At 35.2% G+C, this 22,713-nt stretch overlaps 1 protein-coding gene across 1 annotated transcript in view; it reads right to left on the bottom strand.

Annotated features, from left to right (window-relative positions):
* The window catches only part of LOC309483878 (dynein axonemal heavy chain 11), an 80,836-nt gene that overhangs the window by 52,145 nt on the left and 5,978 nt on the right, over nt 1-22,713 (bottom strand). Inside the window, exons 15-42 of the mRNA XM_082149947.1 lie at nt 22,331-22,663; nt 21,402-21,656; nt 21,055-21,224; nt 20,702-20,924; nt 18,660-18,776; nt 18,414-18,500; nt 18,154-18,312; nt 17,988-18,071; nt 17,730-17,888; nt 16,387-16,509; nt 16,174-16,296; nt 13,237-13,461; nt 10,986-11,077; nt 10,735-10,861; nt 9,931-10,080; nt 9,164-9,397; nt 7,620-7,751; nt 7,263-7,423; nt 5,117-5,273; nt 4,725-4,870; nt 4,522-4,638; nt 3,605-3,743; nt 3,424-3,516; nt 3,137-3,331; nt 2,936-3,013; nt 681-813; nt 427-554; nt 79-227 (exon numbers count right to left, since the gene is read on the bottom strand). Of these exons, the coding sequence (XP_082006073.1) occupies nt 79-227; nt 427-554; nt 681-813; nt 2,936-3,013; nt 3,137-3,331; nt 3,424-3,516; nt 3,605-3,743; nt 4,522-4,638; nt 4,725-4,870; nt 5,117-5,273; nt 7,263-7,423; nt 7,620-7,751; nt 9,164-9,397; nt 9,931-10,080; nt 10,735-10,861; nt 10,986-11,077; nt 13,237-13,461; nt 16,174-16,296; nt 16,387-16,509; nt 17,730-17,888; nt 17,988-18,071; nt 18,154-18,312; nt 18,414-18,500; nt 18,660-18,776; nt 20,702-20,924; nt 21,055-21,224; nt 21,402-21,656; nt 22,331-22,663 (4,289 nt within the window). The remainder of the gene's footprint in view (nt 1-78; nt 228-426; nt 555-680; nt 814-2,935; nt 3,014-3,136; nt 3,332-3,423; nt 3,517-3,604; nt 3,744-4,521; nt 4,639-4,724; nt 4,871-5,116; nt 5,274-7,262; nt 7,424-7,619; nt 7,752-9,163; nt 9,398-9,930; nt 10,081-10,734; nt 10,862-10,985; nt 11,078-13,236; nt 13,462-16,173; nt 16,297-16,386; nt 16,510-17,729; nt 17,889-17,987; nt 18,072-18,153; nt 18,313-18,413; nt 18,501-18,659; nt 18,777-20,701; nt 20,925-21,054; nt 21,225-21,401; nt 21,657-22,330; nt 22,664-22,713) is intronic.

Genomic DNA, 22,713 nt, shown 5'->3' on the forward strand with positions numbered 1-22,713 from the left:
CACCTAAGTCTAATCCTTCACAAATGTTAACCACTGTGCATTAGATGGTATGTATTTTGAATTGAGTGAAATTCTCACAGGTTCCAGCTAAGCTCTTGAGGATTGATGTACAGGATGCCAGCTCGGGACACGGTGGCAGGAGTGGCATGTTTCAGGTGGCTGATCTCAAACAGTAGTCTCATCGAGGGGGTGAGTGGGATGCGTTCATTATTAGCCAGAGTAAGAACCTGCACAGACATGCTCAACATGACTACATCAGTGCCAATATTCATAATTAATCATTTGCTGCAACAACTTTGTCAAACTGTGTGTAGGTTTTGTTCAGTGGTGTGTTTAAATATTTCAACATGTAATGTTAGTGCTTCAAATTAATCAGCTGAATGCAAATGTCCCCATAAAAAAACATGCACAAACTGTGCAGGGTACCTTGTTGTCATCCATTACAGTGTTGAGAGACTCAATCCACATGGGGTCAATGTCTCCATCCAGAACAATCCACTTCGGCCCCGAGTGAGAGTTACTGGCTTGATCCCGCATGAAATGTGACAATAAACCTGCCACATGAAAAGATTTACAATCTCAAAGTCTTACCGGGGAGAATGGATCTCATGTCTAAGCAGTAAGTTATGTACTGTGAATTGGACAGGATCAGCTCTACAAAACACTGGATGCTGATGTACCATCTTTCCATTCCCGAGTGGCTGGATGAAAGGATCCAAACAGTTCACCACTGCTTATTGCTTTTGGGTTCAGATCGTTCCAGAAAGGCTTCCTTCCCATGTTGAAGTAGGTTTTGTGAAGAGTTCTCAGAATCTGTTTAGGGACAGAGTAGGCCTGTCACGATTATTACATAATCATCTGATCAAGATTATTTGCATGTGTTCTGTGCTTATTTATTTTGCTGTGATTATTGCTCACTTTAAATTTACTAACTTTTTTCTTTTTTTTCTTTCTTTTTTTTTTGTAAACGGCAATACATTTTAGTTGTTATAGATCAGACCGTGTGAATATATCACAAATAAATATATACAGAGAAATGTATATATATATATATATATATATATATTAGGGGTGGAGCCGAACCCGAATACGGTATTCGGAAAGCACAAATAATGTGTTTTTTACGAATACTTATTTCGAACAAATACTTTTAAAAATATTTGTATTCGGGAACAAGAAAAACTTTATATCAAAAAGCTACGTTTCCTCATGAGACATGGCGACCGGCGGTGCTGCTGATGTGGTGGCTGAAATATTTTGGATTAGGCTAATGTCACGTTGTCATAAGGGGTAGTTCACATAGCGCGTTTTTTGCGCGTGCAGATTTCAAATGTAGGCGCGCGGCAAGCGCGCTGCATAGCAACGACAGACGCCACGGGAGGGCAAGCGCTTGTGGAAAGGAGAAAGCGTGCGAACTGCGCTCTTCATGATTACGAAGTATCAGCAAAGAATTAATTGATTTCTAGCCCTTGCATTAGCTTTAGATATATTTATGGAGATGAGAAATGAAATAAAAAAGCCGTCATTTTGTCATTAATATCAGTCCGTCAGAAAAGCAGTTCTAGGCTTATTCTTGGCTGGATAACTCTTAGCAGGTTTAAAAAGCTCTTTTAAAATTAAATATGAATGCAGTTTTGGATTAAATATAAGTACAGTCAAGTCAAATAAAACATGTTTTATCTCCTGTTTGGTAACACTACAATAAGATACCATTCATTAACATTACTTAATGCGCATCTAACATCAACACATTGAGTGAACAATATATTTTTACAACATTAATGTTTGTGAATGTTATTTAATACAAACACTTGATTGGTCATGTTTGTTCACTTCATTCATTGTGCATTAAATAATGTTAACATAAATAATGTTAACTTTTGATTTTAAAAATGTATTTTTAAATGAACCCCAAGGAGAATAATTGCGACAGTATATAGCCTAACTATTGTTTATTGTTAGGTCATTTTATCTATTGTTATCTAACAAATGTAATATTAATGTAGTGTTTTTAATACTACAGTTTCCATCTTTGTAACCGTGATATAAACTTTAATATATGTAAATTTAATCTAAATTAAGCTTTACCGAAATTGTTACCGAGAACCGTGGATGTTCACAGGTATTGGTACCGAATACTGAAATTTTGGCACCGTGACAACACTAGTAGCTCTGTTAGCTTGGTAATTTAGACAATATGCTGTTGACAGAGTAACATTAACGTAGGTAATGGCTGTTATGTTATTTTCTTTTCAATGACGTTCCTTGTTACATGTTCATTGCTGGATTTATGGAAAAACATCAACCAATATTGCATATCCATAATTATTATAATTGATATATAATTAAAGAATACTTACACTATAACGTAAATTAGAAGTGTAACGCAAAAAAATTGATTTTTACACCTATTTTGAAATTTACTCGAATACAAATACAAATACAAATACTTTTCCTCTCTCAACAAATACAAATACAGATACAAATACCGGCTGCTTTGCACACCCCTAATATATATATATATATATATATATATATATATATATATATATATAGCAATTATTTAGATTGCTCCACACATCTGTGACCAAAAAGACAGAATTATTTTAATAACAAATGATATATGTATTTTTATATTTAAAATTTCATTCATGTAATTCTACCCTTATGAAATGTCATTTTACAAAACAATTTATTTTTAATTATTAAATATAACTATTTTCATATTACATTTATAAATAATTAAACAATTAAAACAAAAAAACAAAAAAAATCGTTAATCAGATTTATTTGCATGACAATTAGGTGTAAGGCAAAATTTCACGATCAGAAAAACAGAATACTAGCAGTTGGTGCAATTATTCAAAACTCAATCGATTCATTCAAAACTCCAGGGAAAGTGGACTATGGGAAACAGGTAATAGTTTGTATTTACCTGGCTTTTTCCAGTCCCAGCATCACCAACCACAAACACTGATTGATGAACAGATAAAAGCTTCTCAAGCTGAACAACCTTTATATATTATCATTAAAAAGGACAAAAACAATAAAATAAGAGGTTAACAAGAGATCTAAAACAGTAAGATAACTTAATGTTAAACACAAATGATGATGCAGTGTGCGGAGAGATTCTTACTTTCAGAATAAATGTGTCCTCAGGTTGAAGTTTTAAGTCTAGACTCGTCTGTCGGACTATCTGCTCAAACTCTGCATCAGTTTGCCTTTCCACTTCCAAACCAGGGAACAAATCTCTTATCAGACCGAGGAACACAGGAACGTCTTCCGAAACAATCTTTGGCATGTTGAAATCTCTCAAAGCCTGCATTAACACCTTCATAATGTAACAGAAAGTCAGAGTGTCAAAACCCATGGCTGCTGGATCTATAGAGCTAAACATCAATCACATAAACACATTTCCATCACATGATCTTCTGGTCTAGTCCGATCTGCTCTTTTGAGAGCTCCAGCAACCACCAGGACAGGTTTGACAGAACGCAAACCCCAGTCGTAGTGGTCCTATAGCAGAGAATACATGTTATTTATAAGCAGACACAAACAGGACAAAAGTGTTTTTTCTGTACTGCACCTTCACGGGTCAGTGTACCTGTTTAGAGAGCAGCTCCTTACAGAGCCTGTAGAGGGTGATGAACTTGTTGCCCAGAATCTGAGCGCTCTGAAATCCCTCAGACATCAGCATGATCTCACAGATCAGCTTCATGTCAGGAACCACCATGGCACACGGCCTGCAAAACAGAGCAATCATATGGCATTCGTGAACTCATCTATACACAACTGACACTGCGTTTAGAAAGAGAACATCGTCTTTTTTTTACACAGCATGAGACATTAAACTCAACTTGGCACGATGTGTGCTAGTACGTTCTGTTGCGCAGCTGGTACAAACATCTTCAATCCAGACTTTTACACTGTTTTTGGCTTGTCATATTCTTTACTTTTAGTCCATTTTGATTTGACTAAATATAGCATGTACTATAAATATAGCACGGCATGTAAATATAGTTGGTCAACCTAACATTCTAGTTGTCCATAATTTTAATATTAAGTGATAATTATATTAATAACATTCCAATAAATAAAAATGTATAAACATTTATTAACTTTTATTCTGCAAGGATTAATTTACTAATTGATTTTTGAAAGATCATGTGACACTGAAGACTGGATTAATGGCTGCTAAAAATTCAGCTTTACAATAACAGCAATAAATTAAATTAAATATATTAAAATAGAAAAGTTATTTTAATACATGTACACACGCACGCGCACACACACATGTTGGGTTTCCCAATATTATGGGGACAACACACACACACATCATCTACATATATTCACATACTGTAACATTTAGAACTTTCAGCATGATGAATATCTTCATTGATGACGGAATAAAAAATATCTTGCCAACAAAATGTTAACTCCATAAAACACACTTGAGCTAATTTGTTTGCTGGTTTGGTAATTTTTTTCTAAATGTGTATCTTTATTCAGATCAAGCTATACCTGAAAAGAGATTTGAGGTTCTCTGGTAGCTCAGTTCGTCCAGCATATCCAGGGTTCATTGTGATGAAGATCCCAACAGAGGGGTTCAAGCTAATCTCTTCATCTAGGAGGAAAAACCTGCAGAGGACCATGGGCAAAATGGGTAAAACATGCCAACAAGTCATGTTAACCATTCAGAAGATCTAAAAATAAAAAACACTTACCTTTTCCTCTTATTGCGAATTGCATCCTGTATGGTCTTCACCTGTACTGCCACCACAGACAGCACTTCCACAGCTATTCGGTTAAATTCATCAAAGCAGCCCCAAGCTCCAGTTTGTGCCAGGCCTTTAAAGATGTTCCCTATGGACTGAACGACAAAACAAGTCATGGAAAGACTTAACAGAACCAAACCAACAGTGGTTAAGAAGAAGAACTTCCAAAACATCAACCAACTGTGATAAAGTTTCAAACAGAGCAGTCATTGATTTCTTTCAATTAAGAGGCAGAATCCTATTCGGCAAAGTAATTATATGCATTAGGAGCTCATCTGAACGGAGAATACACTAGTAATTGTGCTGTGGTTACTGAGTCCCATCTCTGCTGGTATGTCTACCTTATAGTCCATCTGCTCAGAACAGTTGAAGACGTACACCATGACCCCCAGAGCTCTGCCCAGGTCTTTAGTGGTTTCAGTCTTTCCTGTGCCAGCCGGTCCCGCTGGAGCACTGCTCATACTCAAGTGCAGTGACTGAGTCAGTGTTATATAGCACCTGCAATTCAAATAAGCAAAATCAAACACTGAATAAAAACAGCTATGGTAAGGCGGCTTTATGATCATTTCCATTAATAACATTATTACATGTAGTGTTGGGGGGTAACATATTATAAGTAATGTACATTAAGTAATCAGATTACTTTTTAAGTAAAGTAATGCATTACTTTAAGAATTTAATTTACACATACAAATTTTTGATACTTTTTTTAATAGAGCAATTCATGTTAATTTTTGTTTAATTAATTTGCTTACAAATTTGTTTAAACAACTTAATTAAAATTATCTTTCTTCACCAATACGTAGTCACTTCATGGATGCGCAGGAACATACAAAAAGTACAAATAGTAACAAAACATATTACTTTCAACTTTCAAAGAAAGTAGTACAGAAGGTAATATAACCCGTAATGTTGAGATCTTTTGTATGGCATCCATAGCTCTAGGGCTCAGGAAATATTCTAAGTGTCAGAATATAATATTTTAAATGCGTTTTTAAAAGAAAATGTATGTTTGTATGTACGTATGTGTATGTTATATAGGCCAAAAATAACCTCAGCCAGATTACTGTACATAAAAAGTAACTAAGTAATTAAATTAGTTACTTTTTTAGGGAGTATCCCAATAATGTAATGCATTACTTTTAAAAACAACTTTCCCCAACACTGATTACATTATATGATGAAGTACAGTAGTTACATTCAAAATGCGATACATATCATGACTCATGAGATGTTGATTCATATGTGTTTTAATGTTCTAATAATGTTAATTACTTTACGTTTATTATTAATTACGTTTGTTCAAAGTTATCTGGTCTTTAATAACAATCTCAAAAAACATAAAATAGTTATTTATTGTTCATGTGATTTTTTTCGTTTGTTGTAGTTCATGTTTTTAAGCACTACACTGCAATAATGATCAAAAAACGAAGTCACAAGACATATTTATAAGAAACAAACAATGGATGCTTTTTGTATATGAAAGAAGATACATCCAAGAAGATATCATATATTTTGACCCTAGGCTGAAAATAAACTCATAAAACATTATTTTCACATGCACGTTTTCACAACCACAAATTATTTTTAATTTTTTTTCAAAAGACATAAACATTTCCATCTCAAATCACTGTATTTATTGTAATTAATAGCATTCTGTGGTGGAAATTATGGACATTTAAAAAAAATGTGTTATAAAATGGCAAACTTTTCACTTGCTAAAGCTAATTTCATAGCTAGCATGGTATGTATGCACACTTAAGAGTTTCACACTTTTGTTGCATAATTTGACAGCTGAACTGGAAATGATGCACAATCTAAATAATATGATAATACCTTGATTTTTCTTTGTTTTCTTCATTCTCCCTAACCAAGAACACTTATTTTTGAAAAGAAAAACTTTATTAAGGGCCTAAATGTTGGTCATTGTGGTCGATAATATAGTCCTGAGGAACAGCTGCAATTTGTATGAAAATAACTATGGTTATTTTAATAGTTTATAATAATATTCATATGACTACTTTTCATATTTTAAGAGTCTGGGACAATGGTAAAACAATAAAATCTACATTATCATCATTTGAAATCCAAAAGCAAAAGATGAAGGCATGGTAAAAATAAAAGAAAAAAGTCTGTTCTAAATCATTTGTTTATTAAACATTTTTTTTTAAGAAATGTATTTTCATATGTGCAAATTTGAATGTACATGAACTATGGTTCTGTTTAGTAATGGCTTATCCATATTATAAAGTGTTACTGTTCAATTGTGTTTTATTTTTTTTGTTTTATTATTTCCCTTTTCCCCTGTATTTGCTTTATAAAACATTTTCTTGAAAAACCAATTATAAAAAACGTATCAATAATAATATATTCTGTATAGTATTACCAAAATGTTTGACATGTAAAAATAGTTCACGTTAGATAAAAATTGCAATAAATAAAGAAGAAGTTCTTGAGTTACTCAGAGATCATTAGCTGATAAAGTACCTGTCTGTGAGAGGTGTAATGACCAGACGAGGCGTGTTGCCCAGGTATTCGTAGGAGTAACGAAACTGGGCGTCGCAGATGTTGATGAAGCAGTGGTTTTGCTCCTCATCCCAGCTGTGGCGGAGCTGAGAAACCCAAGCGAATGCCTGAGCACTGCTCACCTGGGTAAAGACAGCCTCAAACATTTAATAAACCTACTCTAAATGCTCCCAACTCAATTCATTAATCAATTACTGCTTTTTAATTTAAAGCCCATTAAAATAATGACTGATGAACTAAATGATTTAAAACAAGGAAACAGAACATCCTCTAGTCAACATGATCATTATTTACGAACCGCAGTAAACATGACCCAACCTTCTGAGCGATGAGTTTGGAGACCACATCTCTGGCGTGAACATCTATGGTGCACAGGGTCATGATCTTCTGCCTGTCACCCGGGTTCAGTTCCCCCAATAACATGTTTATCAAGGAGTTTAGCTGGGCAATCTGGAAAAGTAGGGCAGATACTTTAGAGTTTCAGAGGGCACAATGATGGCTTGTGAGAGCATACAGTGAGCTTTGTGGCCCCTGCTTACAGTAATTATATCAATTTACATGCCAGAGAGAAGTGGATGGTAATAACTGCGCTGACAGGGACTCAGGGTCATGTGTTCATCAGAGAAATCCCCCCACGTTTATGGAGCAAGGTCATATATTCCAGTTGGGAGGCCAAATAAGCACAGAGCTCGTTTATCAATGCTGGGGGGAACTGCAAGTGTGTAAGACTGTTTGACTATGAATAAGAGCGGCCAGCTGGTGTGTGTGTGACAATGAATGAGAGTGCTGGGTCAATATGTGTGTGTGTGAGTTGGGGGGAGGCGGTTAATAGGCGATACGGTGGATCCCTGTCACAGACAGGCAAATGAGATGTAATCTTCCTGCCTGTATTTGGTGTAAAAGCAGCTTAGGTTGTACTGCATTTATCACCCCATGCTGTCTGACAGCAACTCCAATCAGGGGCTTGAAGGGAAAGAGGCAGATTATTCAAACGCCGGCCAAGGACGCGCTAACCTTCCCTGCGTTAGATGACAGATACTGACGCTGCAGGGACGATATGGACGTGCTCGTGGCAGTCTACACGGATCAGCACTATTCGCTTCATCATAGTTACAATGAAGGAGTGGAGTGTGTTTTCAACGGCTTCATCATTGCCTAGTTCACACTACAGATGTGCTCTATCTGTGCTTGAAAATAGGGAGTCTAGCACTACCTAGAAAGGAAAAAGGTCTATTTACAGTAGGAGGAAGTGACTTTTAGGATCTGTTACACTATAAATCTCCTGTTCAAAATTAATGTGTTTTTTAAGAGTCATTTGTTTCTGAATCACACTACACTGGTTGCGCATTTTTGATTCTCTAAAAAGAACCAGCTCACTAGAGTAATTTGTTCATGAGTTGTACTACACTGGTAGCAATGTATAGCCATTTGTCCATGAAACATACTTCACTGTATGTGTGGTATGTTTCTGAGTCATTAAAAATAACTGACATTTGTCATGACTAAGAGTCATTTGTTTGTGAACAGGACTACACTAGTTGCACCATATGTTTCTGATTCACTAAGAAAGGGGCTCATAAGAGTCAATTGTTTGTAAATTGTTCGTAAATCAGACTACACTGGTTGTGCTGTATGTTTTTGATTCACTAAAAAGAACAGGTTCATAAGAGTCATTTGTTTGTGAACTGGACTCCTGTACCTTAATATCGCCTTATAAGAGTCAACGTTTCAGTGTCAACATGACTGAAAAAGACATCTCGATTGTGAACAAGAATCTAATCTTTGTCATTCATTCAGTTTATTCAAAATGATGAATGTGTAAAAAAGTGTGCAATATCATACAGTACATAAGATCAACTGACCTGTTTCTTGTTGTAGTCTCTGAGTGCCGTCTCAAAACCCTCAGCCAGCCGCTCGAATGCTAGATTCACGTCGGTGGACCACCAGATCTGAGAGGCGGTGAGGACCACCTGAGCCGGCAGCTCAGAGACCCAGTGTTCCCGCGGGCGTTCCTCACACACGACCACGGCCTCGGCTATGTGCCTCCTCAATCCCTCCCTCATCACATCCTCCAGACAGTTCAGCCAGAGCTCAACCTGACAGAAAAAACTCACTCCGTAAAGATTACTATTATATCAGGGCTCATACAAAATATTAAAAAACAAACAGACCTATAAAAATACTTCAACTGACCATGTTTTGTAAATGCTGTGAGATCCTAATTGCTCAAATTTCTTGCTTAAGTTATTTCTACCTGCATGTATATTTGTGTGGCATCTGGTGTATATGTAGTTTTAATGATGTTGTAGTTTTAATGATGTTTAAAACATTTTATTTATAGATATCTAGATAATCTAATACTTATATTAATATTTGATGTAATATTTAATCATATTAAAAAAAAGTTTGCTTTTAACTTTTAAAACAGTTAAAAACTGGATTTAATTAAATATTTTTTAATTGTATTTTATATACAAATCATATTTTAGATGTTATTATAATTTTTATATAAATATTTTATAAAGCAATTTTTTATATCTTTTTTAAAGTTTGCTTTTATCTTTTAAAAAAAAGTTAAAACTTTTTAATATCTGTGTTTGATTTAATTAGATGCTTATGCAGGGTTTACCGGTCCAACGCAGTCACATGGCGAACAGAATGAAACATATTCTCTGTCTCTGCTGAACATTCCCACCGCTGATGTGACCTTTCCCCCCTCCTTGTCAGAAAACTCCAGATCAGTCATACTGTCAAACAGCTTACCCAAGTGACGGGTAATCTAAAAAGCAATGAACCATAAAGCATTACTTTCACAGAACAATATATTGTAGACAGTACATCCGTGTACAAATGAATCAATCTGCGCAGTTATGTAGTTATGCATATCCATAGATAATGATATGATTGTGGATATATTTGCAATTCTTATTATAACTGAGGTACAATGAGAACGAGATGAAGCACTTTGACCCTGTTCTGGTTGAACGGTTCAGGAGAAAACCTGCACATATGTGGGAGGATCGGCTCAAAGAAGGATGTAGCCAGGGTTAGAATCAATCCATCTGTAGATCTTTCTCTTTTTTATCATAATGATATTTCACAGAGAAGCACTGCCCTTGGAATTATCACAGTGATGATGAAAAAGTTTAATCACAGAGATAAAGGTTACTGTACACAAATGAGAAGAGAGATGGGAAAGTACGGTACAATGTAAAATATATTTCCGTGAATCTCAGTCACATTATTACAAATACCAGGAGAGAATGCATACTTTATAGTTGACCTGTTTATGGATTACTATAATACTGAAATGAGCTGTATAATTAGAGAAATCTAAAACTAATTAAACTTTCAAACTGATTCAAACTAATAGACAGACTGTTATATAAAGTTGAATCAAGTTCAACTTAACTCCTTACTTTTAAAGCAGTACCTGTCTGGGCTGTCTGCCCTTGGAAAGGATGTCCAGTAAGTCTGCTGAAGAGAGGAAATAGAATCGCGGGAAAGCCATTCTCTTTGTCTCCAGGTATTTGGCTAAAGCTTTCTCACATACAGCAAGTCTAGGAGAAATAACAGGAAATCAACAGAATGATTTATGCATCTCTCTTGAAACAATGCGTAACCATGCACACTTTTTAAAAACAAGAGTTTACTGGAAAAGAGTAACCTAAAAACTTCACAAACCTCCTTTGCAGATCTTCAAGCATCGGTAGAAGATCGGGCTTGTTGGTTGCAGTAATTACGTTTGTCGTTTTCCCACTTTTGAGCATAAGGACCTTCACACATAAACAGACAAAAGTAAATATATATAAATATTTGCATACCTGGTAGATGCATGTATCTACACTGTAAAGATAACAACATCTTTGTGCATTTTACATGGAATCGCATTAAATAAAATAATGTACACAATAAGTGAATTGTATAAAATTATTCATTTAAATGTTAGTCAAATGCATATTAGTTAAAGAAACTTAATATTAAGTGTGTCCATTTAATTACATTTAAGTATATTAATTCTATGGAAATACATTAATTTTATTTTATTTTTACTCGTATTTACCTATTTTCTCCATCATCAATTAAATTCAAAGTGGTTGAAAGTGCAATGAACTTAATTGCAAGTTGTAACTTTGACAATTTTACTTTCAAAATATAATTATTATATTGATAATTAATATAATTGTACTTATATTAGTACCAATATAAACCTGTAATTCAAGTTTTCAATATATACAGTATACATACACACACACACACACACACACACACACACACACACACACATATATATATATATATATATATATATATATATATATATATATATATGCTCTGGCATACTAATTTATAACAGTAAAATAGTAATCTATACAGATGGTTTTATTACATAATACATTTCATGTATTTCAGTACAATACTTTGACATCTAAATATCCTAAAATCAGGGTTCTTGCAGGTTTCAGTAAGTCAAATTTAAGACATTTTAAGACATATAAAGTTTGAAATTTAAGACCTACCAAAAAAAATTTCAAATCAAAGAATTCATTTTATTTCAATGAATTCAGTTCTTGAAAAAGCATTAATTTAATTTACAGATAAAGCAATCACATTAGTAACCTTCCACACCCAACAACGCGTGTCAGAGAAAAGAACAGAATCAGATATAATTTTTTATAGTATTTTTTTGTACTTTGCATATTATACTGTAAAAAACACATAATTAGTTGATTTTAGTTGATCATAACTAGAGATGAAATGGCATGAACATTTAATTTCATGATTATAGTGACAAAAATTATCAGTTGTCACAGAATCCTGTTCAAAAAGTACCAATACTACACAATGAAATCGATTCACCAAGTTTTATGTTGAAAACCAGCAAATAACAAATACAATTAGCATCAATATGCACTTTTTGTTTACATAAACATTAAAATAATACCATTAAAAATGATGGCCAGATTTTAAAAGTGTCTTGCAACATGTTATCTACTAACATGTACAAGTTCACATAAAGTTTTGACAAAAAAAAAGGTTTTTATAAAAAGATAAACCTCACATATTTCAGACTTTAAATTATTTTTTATAAACAGAATGAGTCAAAAAAAGATAAATTACTGACATTTATTATAAATAGTAAAATTCGGTCAGATTTTCCCGTGGCGTCTGTCGTCGTTGCTATGCAACCATGCACTGCGCTCTCCACAACAACAAAGAACGAAGTGAGGTGACTAAGGGATTTCCACCACCGAAAAACGCTTGCTGTAGCTCTGCTACGAGATTTATTGACGGAGAAGAGAAAAACACCTGTAGTGTTTGGGTGCACCCCCATCCTTCCTGTTGACTGAGCTTTCAATGTTGTTACGGAAGAGTTGAGATTTTTTCATCTCGCTGCTTGGAAAAAAACGAGCGCGTCGCTTCAATTATGAGCGCGTTTACCTCGCGCCAACATTTGAATGAACTTGAGCACGCAAAAGACGCGATGTGAACGGCCTCTTGGCGAGCGAACTCCAATCAGGCCACGAGCTACTGGTATCTCGCGAGCGACCTGTTGGAGACCCCTGCTCTAGAGCTCCGCTTTGTAGGCTACGACTCAATACTTTTTTGCTACTTTGTAATATCTTTCTGCGGCCAGCGTTTCTGGAAATGAACGAGGGTAAAACCTTTTAAGACCTGACTAAATGAAATTTAAGACCGCGGATGAAAATCTGGCCGTTTTTAAGACGTTTTAAATTTAAAGTTCAGAATTTTAGACTTTTTAAATGTCCCTGTAAAATGAGCTTAACTAAAAAAATATATATACTGGCCCATATACTTATGATTCTGAATCTCCTGTATGTTGGGGAAACCTTTACAGAAAGCATGTAAAACATCTTTAACTTTGCATGCAGCACACCAGTAATCAGTGTACATGACATGAAGTCAAGCATACCTTGAAGTCAGAATCAATGGAGCCGAACTGATGTGCCTCCTCTGGCAGCTGGTGTTGAATGTCTTCGGAGCCCATGAAGATGCTCTCCAGGTGAGCCCAGGTCCTCTGCACCTCCAGCCACAGAAGCAGCACTGAGTCAGCCCGAGTCAGCTGGGCCTGTAGCGCCAACACCTGTCCGTGGAAGAATGTTGCCTGCTTACTGTGCAGCAACACCTGCAGCTGCACCTGAGAGACAAACAGAGATGCATACAGAGTCAGCAGCCAACAGCAAGGACAGTTTCTTTTTGCAGCTTCTTATTGTTAAAGGGGTCATGAACTGAGAATTAAAATGTTCCTTGATCTTTTGACAGTTAAGGTTATACTATAAAAATATCCTGTAAGTTTCAAAACAAAAAAAAATTGTTATTCCAAAAACAGCTTTTATTGAAATCAAGGCTAGAAAACGACAGGATCTCAAAAGTGGTGACTTATGACGTCACAGAGTAGCAAAAGACCATCTTTGCAGAAGAATATCAAAGCCTACGTCTACATACCGCGTCTTTGGCTCCGCCCACTGGAGTGATAGAGAATAGTGTCATGAGAACGAGAAAAGATCGACACAGGATCAATACCATTACCTTCCAAAGGATCCCAATGCTAGGAAATGACTATTAGGTGCATGTCACTGTGAATTATTTGGTATTTGGTCACAATTTCGACGCAGGCTTTGCAAACAGACTTTTACGATATGGATCTGCCAGCAACACCACAAACATGTAAGTAACCATGTTTATTCTAATGCCTGTTTATTCTAATGCCTGATCTGTGATCAGTGATTTCTGATGTGTAATCACGTTCAGACAGATTATCTTTCTCTCAAAATCGTTCAATACTGTTTACGCATCAGAAAATCAAGCTAGTGACTAAATGATCAACTTCACATCGTTTCTCTTAGTAGGATGAAAATAATCTTATTTAAACTGTGATTAAATTATATACAGAAAGCGATCAAAGAACGCTCCCTTTCCAATCGCCCAAGCTGCCAATCACACAGCGCAAGTTTATTTGGACACTTGCAAAAACTCGTTATGAAATCAACGATGCTGTTACACTGCACAACGAAACTCTTACTGTATTTACATCGTGTTTGCATTGTTATTTGGTGAAAGCATTTGTGAGAGTGCAGAAATTGCGTTGCAATGATGATATCACTTCATTCACGGGATCAACAGACTGTCTTTCATCTGTTCAATGCTCATCACTGTAACCTTTCATGTGTTGGGAATAGATCTAAATATAATGCTATAATCATTACTTTTCATGATTCGTTAATCTAGATAGCTGTAATAGTAAAAACGTAGTAAAAGATTTTGAGAGAGAGAGAGTTCCACATGTAATGCTAGCTATTTCATATGCAAAAATGTGTGAGCCAATCACTGCAGTGGGCGTTTACACTGAAATCTCACAGCAGACACTCCCCTTCAAATCAGAGGCTAAAATCAGGCTAGGAATTTTTTTTTTTTATTACTAAATTCTGAAAAAAAAATCATACTAACATTATATGGGCACCCCAGGAAACATTATAAAATAATCAAATAATCCAGTTCATGACCCCTTTAACTTTTATGATCTTGTGTTTCAGATTTATCTGAATCGCTCCTTAACAGCTTAAACTCATCTGGGAAGGTTTCTCACTAGATGCCGGAACATGGCTTCAGTGATTCAGTCTCCCATTTACACACAAGAGCATGAGGGAGAAACTGGAAGCACATTCTCTAGAATGTCATAGTATGCATTAAGATTAGCCTTCAAAGATATTACTGGAATAGCCAAATCAAAGTCCTATTCACACCAAGTCCAAAAATGCTTTGTGCATTAGTATGTATTGATTTAAACTGAAACAACTTCACAATGATTATGAGGCCCTTTATATTTGCAGAGATGCCAAACAATTCATTAAGATAACTGAACGCTTTTTGTTTGTTTGTTTGATTGTTTGTTTTTGTGGTTACACTTTATTTTGATAGTCCACTTAAGACATTATACTATAAGTAACGTTGCAACTACATGTCAACTAGCAGTCATTAGAGTATTAATGGACTGGTAGGTTTAGGGTTAGCAGAAATAGTTGATGTAGTTGCAAAGTTATTTATAGTCAATAGAATGTCTGTTGGGGAGCATCACAATAAAGTGTTAGCAGATATTAAGCAGACAGTCTACTAATACTCTATGACTGCTAATTGACATGTTGCAAAGTTACTTATAGTTAGTAGAATGTCTAAAGTAGACCATTGAAATAAAGTGTTACCGTTTTTTAGAGAAAGCATCACAATCAGTGTAAATAAAATGTATTGAGAGGGAGGGTGTTTGTGATGCTAATGTATTGTTTCTGTGTTCATAACGGGAAGTTCAAATATTAAAAATAAAAAACAAATAAAGATGAATACCATTTACAGCCAGTTTAAAGTTCAGATCACATTTGGAGGATATCAGGTTTGCAAAAAAAGAATTTTGATTTTGATATCTCCAATGCAATTTGCTTATGTTGTTTTTGTGTCCACATTGTGTTAATGCCCTTCTGTTGGCTTTAATGTTTTCAGACATGTGGGTGTAAGTGGGCCGGCTTCGCACAGACGGCAGACTTATTGTCAACAGTGATGTGTTTGGCTAGATTTTGGCCCCTACACATACAGCGTGATAACAAAGCCAGCAATGTGTGGTCTCTATAAATCAGATGTGTGAATACAGGCGGCTGACAATGAAAGATCGTTCTCTCGGCACAGTGGGATGGTCTTAGAGAAGGAGATAAAGACCCTGGCCACACCAAGCTTATTTTGCCAAGCAACAACTTTGTTAACATTTCCGATAAGCTAAGAAAACACACATACATACATACATGTTTTTTTGACAAACTGGCCATAACTGTGATTGCATGTGCCATTTTAGAGATGTTTATACCTGACTCTCCTCCAGACTCTCTATAAGTTCATCACTGCATTTCAGCATTGGTGTAGCGGTGTGGTAATGCTCTTTATAAGAAAGCTCCATCCGTGCCCACATCTGGCTGATTTCAGTCAATACCTTCAAAACAATTAAAGAAATGTTGCACTCATTTTCAGAGCATGTATCGCAGTGACTGAGGCTTGAGAGAGATACTGTATGAGATAAAACCTTCTCAGTGGACATCTCTTTGACTGCTCTCCCAACTGTACAGAGCACCACATCTTCATATCTGTGCAGCTGCAAAGCCAGTAAATCCTCAAGAGTTGTATCTTCAGTTAGGGTGAAATCAACCTAAGAGAATGGTGTTCAAAAAGTTCAAAAGAACAGTATTTATTTGAAATATAATCTTTTGTAAAATTATAAATGTCTTTACTGTTACTTCTGATCAATTTAATGCATCCTTGCTGAATAAACATATTAATTTCTTTTTTTTTTTTAAATGTATATAACCCCAAACTTTTGAACGGTAGTGTATAATGTTACAAAATATTTCCATTTCAGAAAAATGCAGTATTTTTAACTTTCTCTTCATCTAAGAATCCTGGAAAAAAAAAATGTACACAACTGTTTTCAACATTGATAATAACAATAAATGTTTCTTGAGCAGCAAATCGGCATTTTATAATGATTTCTGAAGGATCATGTGAAACTGAAGACTGGAGTGATGATGCTGAAAATTCAGCTTTGATCACAGGGATAAATTACATATTCAAATAGAAAACAGTTATTTAAAATTGTAATAATATTTCACCATATTATTGCTTTTTTATTTGTATTTGTAATCAAGTGAATACAGCCTTGGTGAGCATAAGAGACTTCTATTCAAAACCTAAAAAAAATCTTACGATCCAAAACTTTGGAACGGCGGTGTATATGTTCACAGAGAAATCTAACAAAATTTTGTGACGCTTATGCTTATAATAAAAAAAAAAAAAAATATATATTTATATATATATAGGCCTATATATATATATATATATATATATATATATATATATTTTTTTTTTTTTTTTTTTTTTTTTTGTGAAATGAGAATGTGAAAATAAGAATAACTACATGCATCATATTTTAAAGATATTTCGATATTTTTACAAGATTTCTTTCTACCAGGGAACACAAAATGAAAAGTTTAGCAGAATGTTGAAGCTGCCTTTTTCTACTACACAATAGAAGTGAATAGTGACCATCAACCTAAAATGCTATTGTATGGCTTTCAAAAGACTTGCAATATATTAGAGCACACATCATTATGGTAACTTTTATGGTGGGTTTTTTTTTAGGTCACTTTCATTGTATGGAAAAGATCAGTATCAGTCAATGGAAGAAAGACAATCATATCATTTGGAACATAAATGAAAATTTCATTCATATAAATTACATTTTTACCAGGAGTGTTAAGGGTTGTTTGATCCATGCTTTTGAGATAGCTAATACAATTCAGTACGGTAAATATATTTTTCGCTCTAAGAGGAATAACATTTATATTGCACATCTACCACCCTCTTTCTCACCCCGGTCGTCCTGACCAGCTGGGCCCAGTGTCTGTCTCTCATGGCCGGGTTCAGTAGCTCTGTCACAGCCCTGAGAGAAGCCAACAGATCCCTGAGCACACGGTCCAGACTCACATACACGTCCCAAACACGGGCCTCTTTATCAAGAACCTGCATTTCCTGGTTAGACATGAAATCAGTGTTAGACACTATGAACAAAAACCTTCCAAAATGTGTTTGGGTTGGTGATTTCTAGTACACTGATACTGGTATTCTTACCTTTGTAAACCTCCTCAGCTCTGTCTCTATGTGTTCTACATTGATCTTTCTCCATTTTGTCCCTGTCCAGACAGCTACACAGCACTGTGAGGACACAACATTACATTAAGTAGAGTCGACAGTTCAAGCAAAATTTAAAGCTCAAATTAGGAAAAGGATGATCCACCTGAACACATATCCGCAGATCCCAGAGCTGTTTCAAAACAGCAATGTCTCTCCGACAGATTCTGAGTTGCTTCGAGTCAGGGCTGCTCACTTCAAACAGCTTACAGGACTCCTGGAGATCTGCATTCTCCTCTTCTAAAACCAGCATCTCCCTGTGAAACTAACAAACACAGTATAACACAAAACGTCAACGTATGTAAATGATTGAAAAGAAGACTCTGATATGATGGATTGTTTGAATTAGAAGTAATAAACATTTACTTTATCCAGGCGCACATATGGTTTCTCTGTGCTGTACTGGAGAGGAGCTTCTGTTTTGAACCTCCCTCGAAAATGATTCAGTTTTTTCTATGAAGAGAGACATGAATCAGCAAAAGAATAAGCATATTTAACCTGAAGTTGCTATAAAAAGTTCCAGACTTCCAAACCTGAAAACATTTAATTTAGCTTAAAGTCAAAGTTTACACTTTTAATAAATATTAAAACTCAGCAAATGAGGACCCTCACCTCAAAGGCCAAACACTTCCTACGGATAACGGCCACCTCTGCAGTATGAAGAGGAGCAACCTCATGTTTCACTGTCCAGGCCAACTTCTTCATGCTGTTCCACTTCTCTGGCAACTCCTGATGGTTAAGTAAAAGCTTCTCATTCAGAATAGTTTACAGCTAGGGATGCAAGAATGTTAAAATGCTAGACAGTACAAATATAATCTAATAATTATTTTAATGTTTTGGCCAATATAAAAAAAATATCTATACTATTTTGCCTAAATAAATTAATAAAAACACAAATCAATCATTTTAAATGTTAAAGTGAATTTAGGCATCGCATAATTTAGGGATGCACGATATATTGGCCACCATATCGGTATCCGACGATATGTGTCCATTTTAAATGTTATCGTTATTGACCCGATAAGAACTTTAGGCCGATATATTAAAACAGATAAATAATGGATATCTTCCTTCAGCTGAGACACTTCAGATGCGCACTGTTCGATGTTGTTGACTTGCTTGAAATATGATTGGAATCATTTCAAAAAGGAAAATACAGTTAAGTGCAACATGTCATATAAGCTACATAAAATTATAATGAGAACATCATTATAGTTGTGTGCTTAGGTCATGGATTTAATGGTGAGACTTTTGTTTTTGCTCTCAAAAATGATATAAATATATCGGTTATCGGCCAAAATGTTCATATCAGTACATCCCCTAGCATCATTATAATGTACAGTATGAAAGATGAATAATCATTTTGAGATTTGAGATTATATATACAGTAGTACTATTTATTAAAGGGATACTTCACCGTTTTTTCATATTAAACTATGTTATTCCCTTAACTAATACGAGTTGATACATACCTCTATCGTCTCAGTGCGTGCACTAAATCCCTCTGTCTTGCGGCGAAACTTTGTTAGCCCAGTTCATTTAATATGGGCCAAGCAGAGAAGCTACCAAACACCTCCACGTTTTCCCTATTTAAATACAGTTACTCGCGAAGTGTAACTCGACCTAGGACGGTGACACAAAACAAAACGTTGCGCTTTTCTAAGCGTGTAAAATGTTGTCACTGTTGTCACTGAAGCACTTCGACTTGGCGCAGTAATATCTTCACTCGTGAAAAATCCTCTCACCGGCCCCCGCTCCCTCTAGTGAAGATATTACTGCGCCAAGTCGAAGTGCTTACAAGCACTTGCTATGGTATTCCGCCATACAAAATAGTTATCCATTTTACACGCTTAGAAAAGCGCAACGTTTTGTTTTGTGTCACCGTCCTAGGTCGAGTTACACTTCGCGAGTAACTGTATTTAAATAGGGAAAACGTGGAGGTGTTTGGTATCTTCTCTGCTTGGCCCATATTAAATGAACTGGGCTAAGCTAAGTGCTAACAAAGTTTCGCCGCAAGACAGAGGGATTTAGTGCACGCACTGAGACGATAGAGGTATGTATCAACTCGTCTTAGTTAAGGGAATAACATAGTTTAATATGAAAAAACGGTGAAGTATCCCTTTAACAGTGTTATTCAATTATTAAGTAAGATTAGCTTCAAGTCAGCATTAGATTTAAATAGGGAATCGGGAACATGAGCATTTAAATGCACAAATAAATAACCACTATCAATATCCAGTATCAATATTGGATATAATGTTAAAACTAAATATAAAACTGACTTCTAACTTAAAATACTATGCAATTATTAAATAAAAATTTGTGAGAATAATGCTAAATAAAAACTTTTTTACTAGTGGTCTCAAACTTTTGGAGAAAAAAAAATACTGTTTTAAATTTAAATTTAATTTAGAGATTAAAGATTAATTTACAGATTAATTTGAGGTCTAATGTTTTTTGTAATGTTTGTAAGTCTCTTAAGCTTTACAAGGCTGCATTTATTTGATCAAATATAGAGTAAAACAGTAATATTGTGAAAAATACGCTTTTTCAAGAATCTTTGATGAATGGAAAGTTCCAAAGAACAGATTTTTCTAATATATATATATAACATTTTAATCAATTTAATGCATGGGGCTGTCAAATACTCTCACCTCAAGCTGCATATGGACACACTCAGATAGGGTTTCTCCATATTGCTCCAGAAGAGTGACCACTTCACGAACAGGTTCAAAAAGCTGGTCAGTACAAGACTGCCTGTTTTTGACAGCCAGCAGGAAACCCATCACCTGTACAAGAGCCTGATAGTCTCCACTGCACACCGGCTCTTTAAGCCTACATTCCGCCAGGAGCATGAACTCCTTTAGTTCAGCAATACTGAAGACATCAAGATTACAAACCAGCAGAAATCAATTGCTTTTATTGATTGAGTACAGCATTTAGAGTTTGGAGGAAAATTGGGGCATTAAAGTGATTTTTTCTATGTAATTACGGAAAGGTCTCTCACCTGCCGGTTACATAAGACATCAGGTGCTCCTTAAACATCCAGCTCCATTTTTTTATTATGTTTAAAAGACTCATCTTGAATGAACGGATATCCACTCTAAACCAACCATCAAATACCTGCAAATCCTCCAAATGGCTGACCTCTGCATGCAATTCTTCATAATGATTCATCTGTTGTGAATGGAGACATCTCACTAATAAAATGACAAACCCTTCATACTGCTCTTAAAACAGTGTATGGACAGACATCTATATCCATTTAGATATAAATATATGTTGTACCAAATTAGTAACTCTGTTTCAAAAGCTGATATTCATGGAGAAACATTAAAAGCAGTGTAGTTTCACCTGCTCTTTGAATTGCACTGTGGTGGGAGGATTTTCTGGAAATGCATCCTCTCCATATGCTTCCACCTCTTGAGCTGTCAGTGCATGACCATAGAGGAGGAACTGCCTGAGAAACTCAACCCTGTCATCAAGCCACAGGGGACCGTAGCGGATAAATGTGTCCTGGTATTGTAAGGCTTTCTTCATGCCTTCATCAACTCTCTCCATCACTTCCTGCCGGAGATCTAAGAGCTCAAACATGTCCTCGACGTCAACCTAAATGCATAAAGTCAAAAATATTATTTGTATATGTAAAAAAAAAAAAAAAAAACATTACTGTAAGAAATCTTTCTGATATAGATTAGACAGCAATAGAGAAAGAAAGCGGACCAAGTATCTGAAAATTATTCTATTTGACACTTTCTGAAATGCATTTTATTATTCAAATTATATTAATATATTTAATTATCATGTCATATTAAGAGTATCAATTAATTTACATCGTTAATATAACAAATACATATATATATAATTTTTTTATTGATATTATTTGTCAAAATGTACATATCTATTTACATATCTATTTACATATCTCTTTTTCTGTAATTGCAGCGTGCATTCAACCAGACATAAAGTTTGTGCAAAACGTGATGATCAAGTTTTCCAAGCATGATTTGAAAGTTTTCCAACTGCATTTTCCAATTTCATCTTCAGCAGAAGCAAGAAATCTGACCCTTTATTTTTAAACAAAGATCACGTGGCAACAAATTTGCTTTTTTGACTAGTGACCTAGAAAATATTATATTTCTAATACTGCAGAATTTTCCATTTACCATGTAGACAATTCCTTGTTTAAAATGTGTATAAATCCTAAAACTTTCAATTCCTTATTTATTTCCAGGTTTAAATTTTTATTTAAATCAGACTTTTGAAATCCGCTGTAAATTCACCTGGTAGTCTTCCACGTTTAGGTGAGGTGCCACCCTCTTCACCTGAGCAGACATCTTGAACACATCACCTAGTAATTGTTCCACCAGTTCGTAAAGTCCATCACCACCATCTCGATCCAGAGATGGTTTAAACGTAATCTCAGATCCCATCAGTAGCATTTGAGACTCAAACAGGGGAGCCTGCCTCACTGAGCTCTCCATATTCTCATTGAAATATTCCAGTGAAGTTGAGATAGCATTGAAAAATCCCTCCACCACCATATCATCCACATGCTCCAAATAGGCTTTCCATGCATCTGAAGAACTATCCGCTGCAAAAAGGACCATGTTCTCCTGGAAAAGATACAAGAAATAAATGTTAGACAAAATGTGTACAAAAATAA

Source organism: Leuciscus leuciscus (assembly GCF_965113295.1).
Source record: "Leuciscus leuciscus genome assembly, chromosome: 20".
NCBI classification, from domain to species: Eukaryota; Metazoa; Chordata; class Actinopteri; order Cypriniformes; family Leuciscidae; genus Leuciscus; species Leuciscus leuciscus.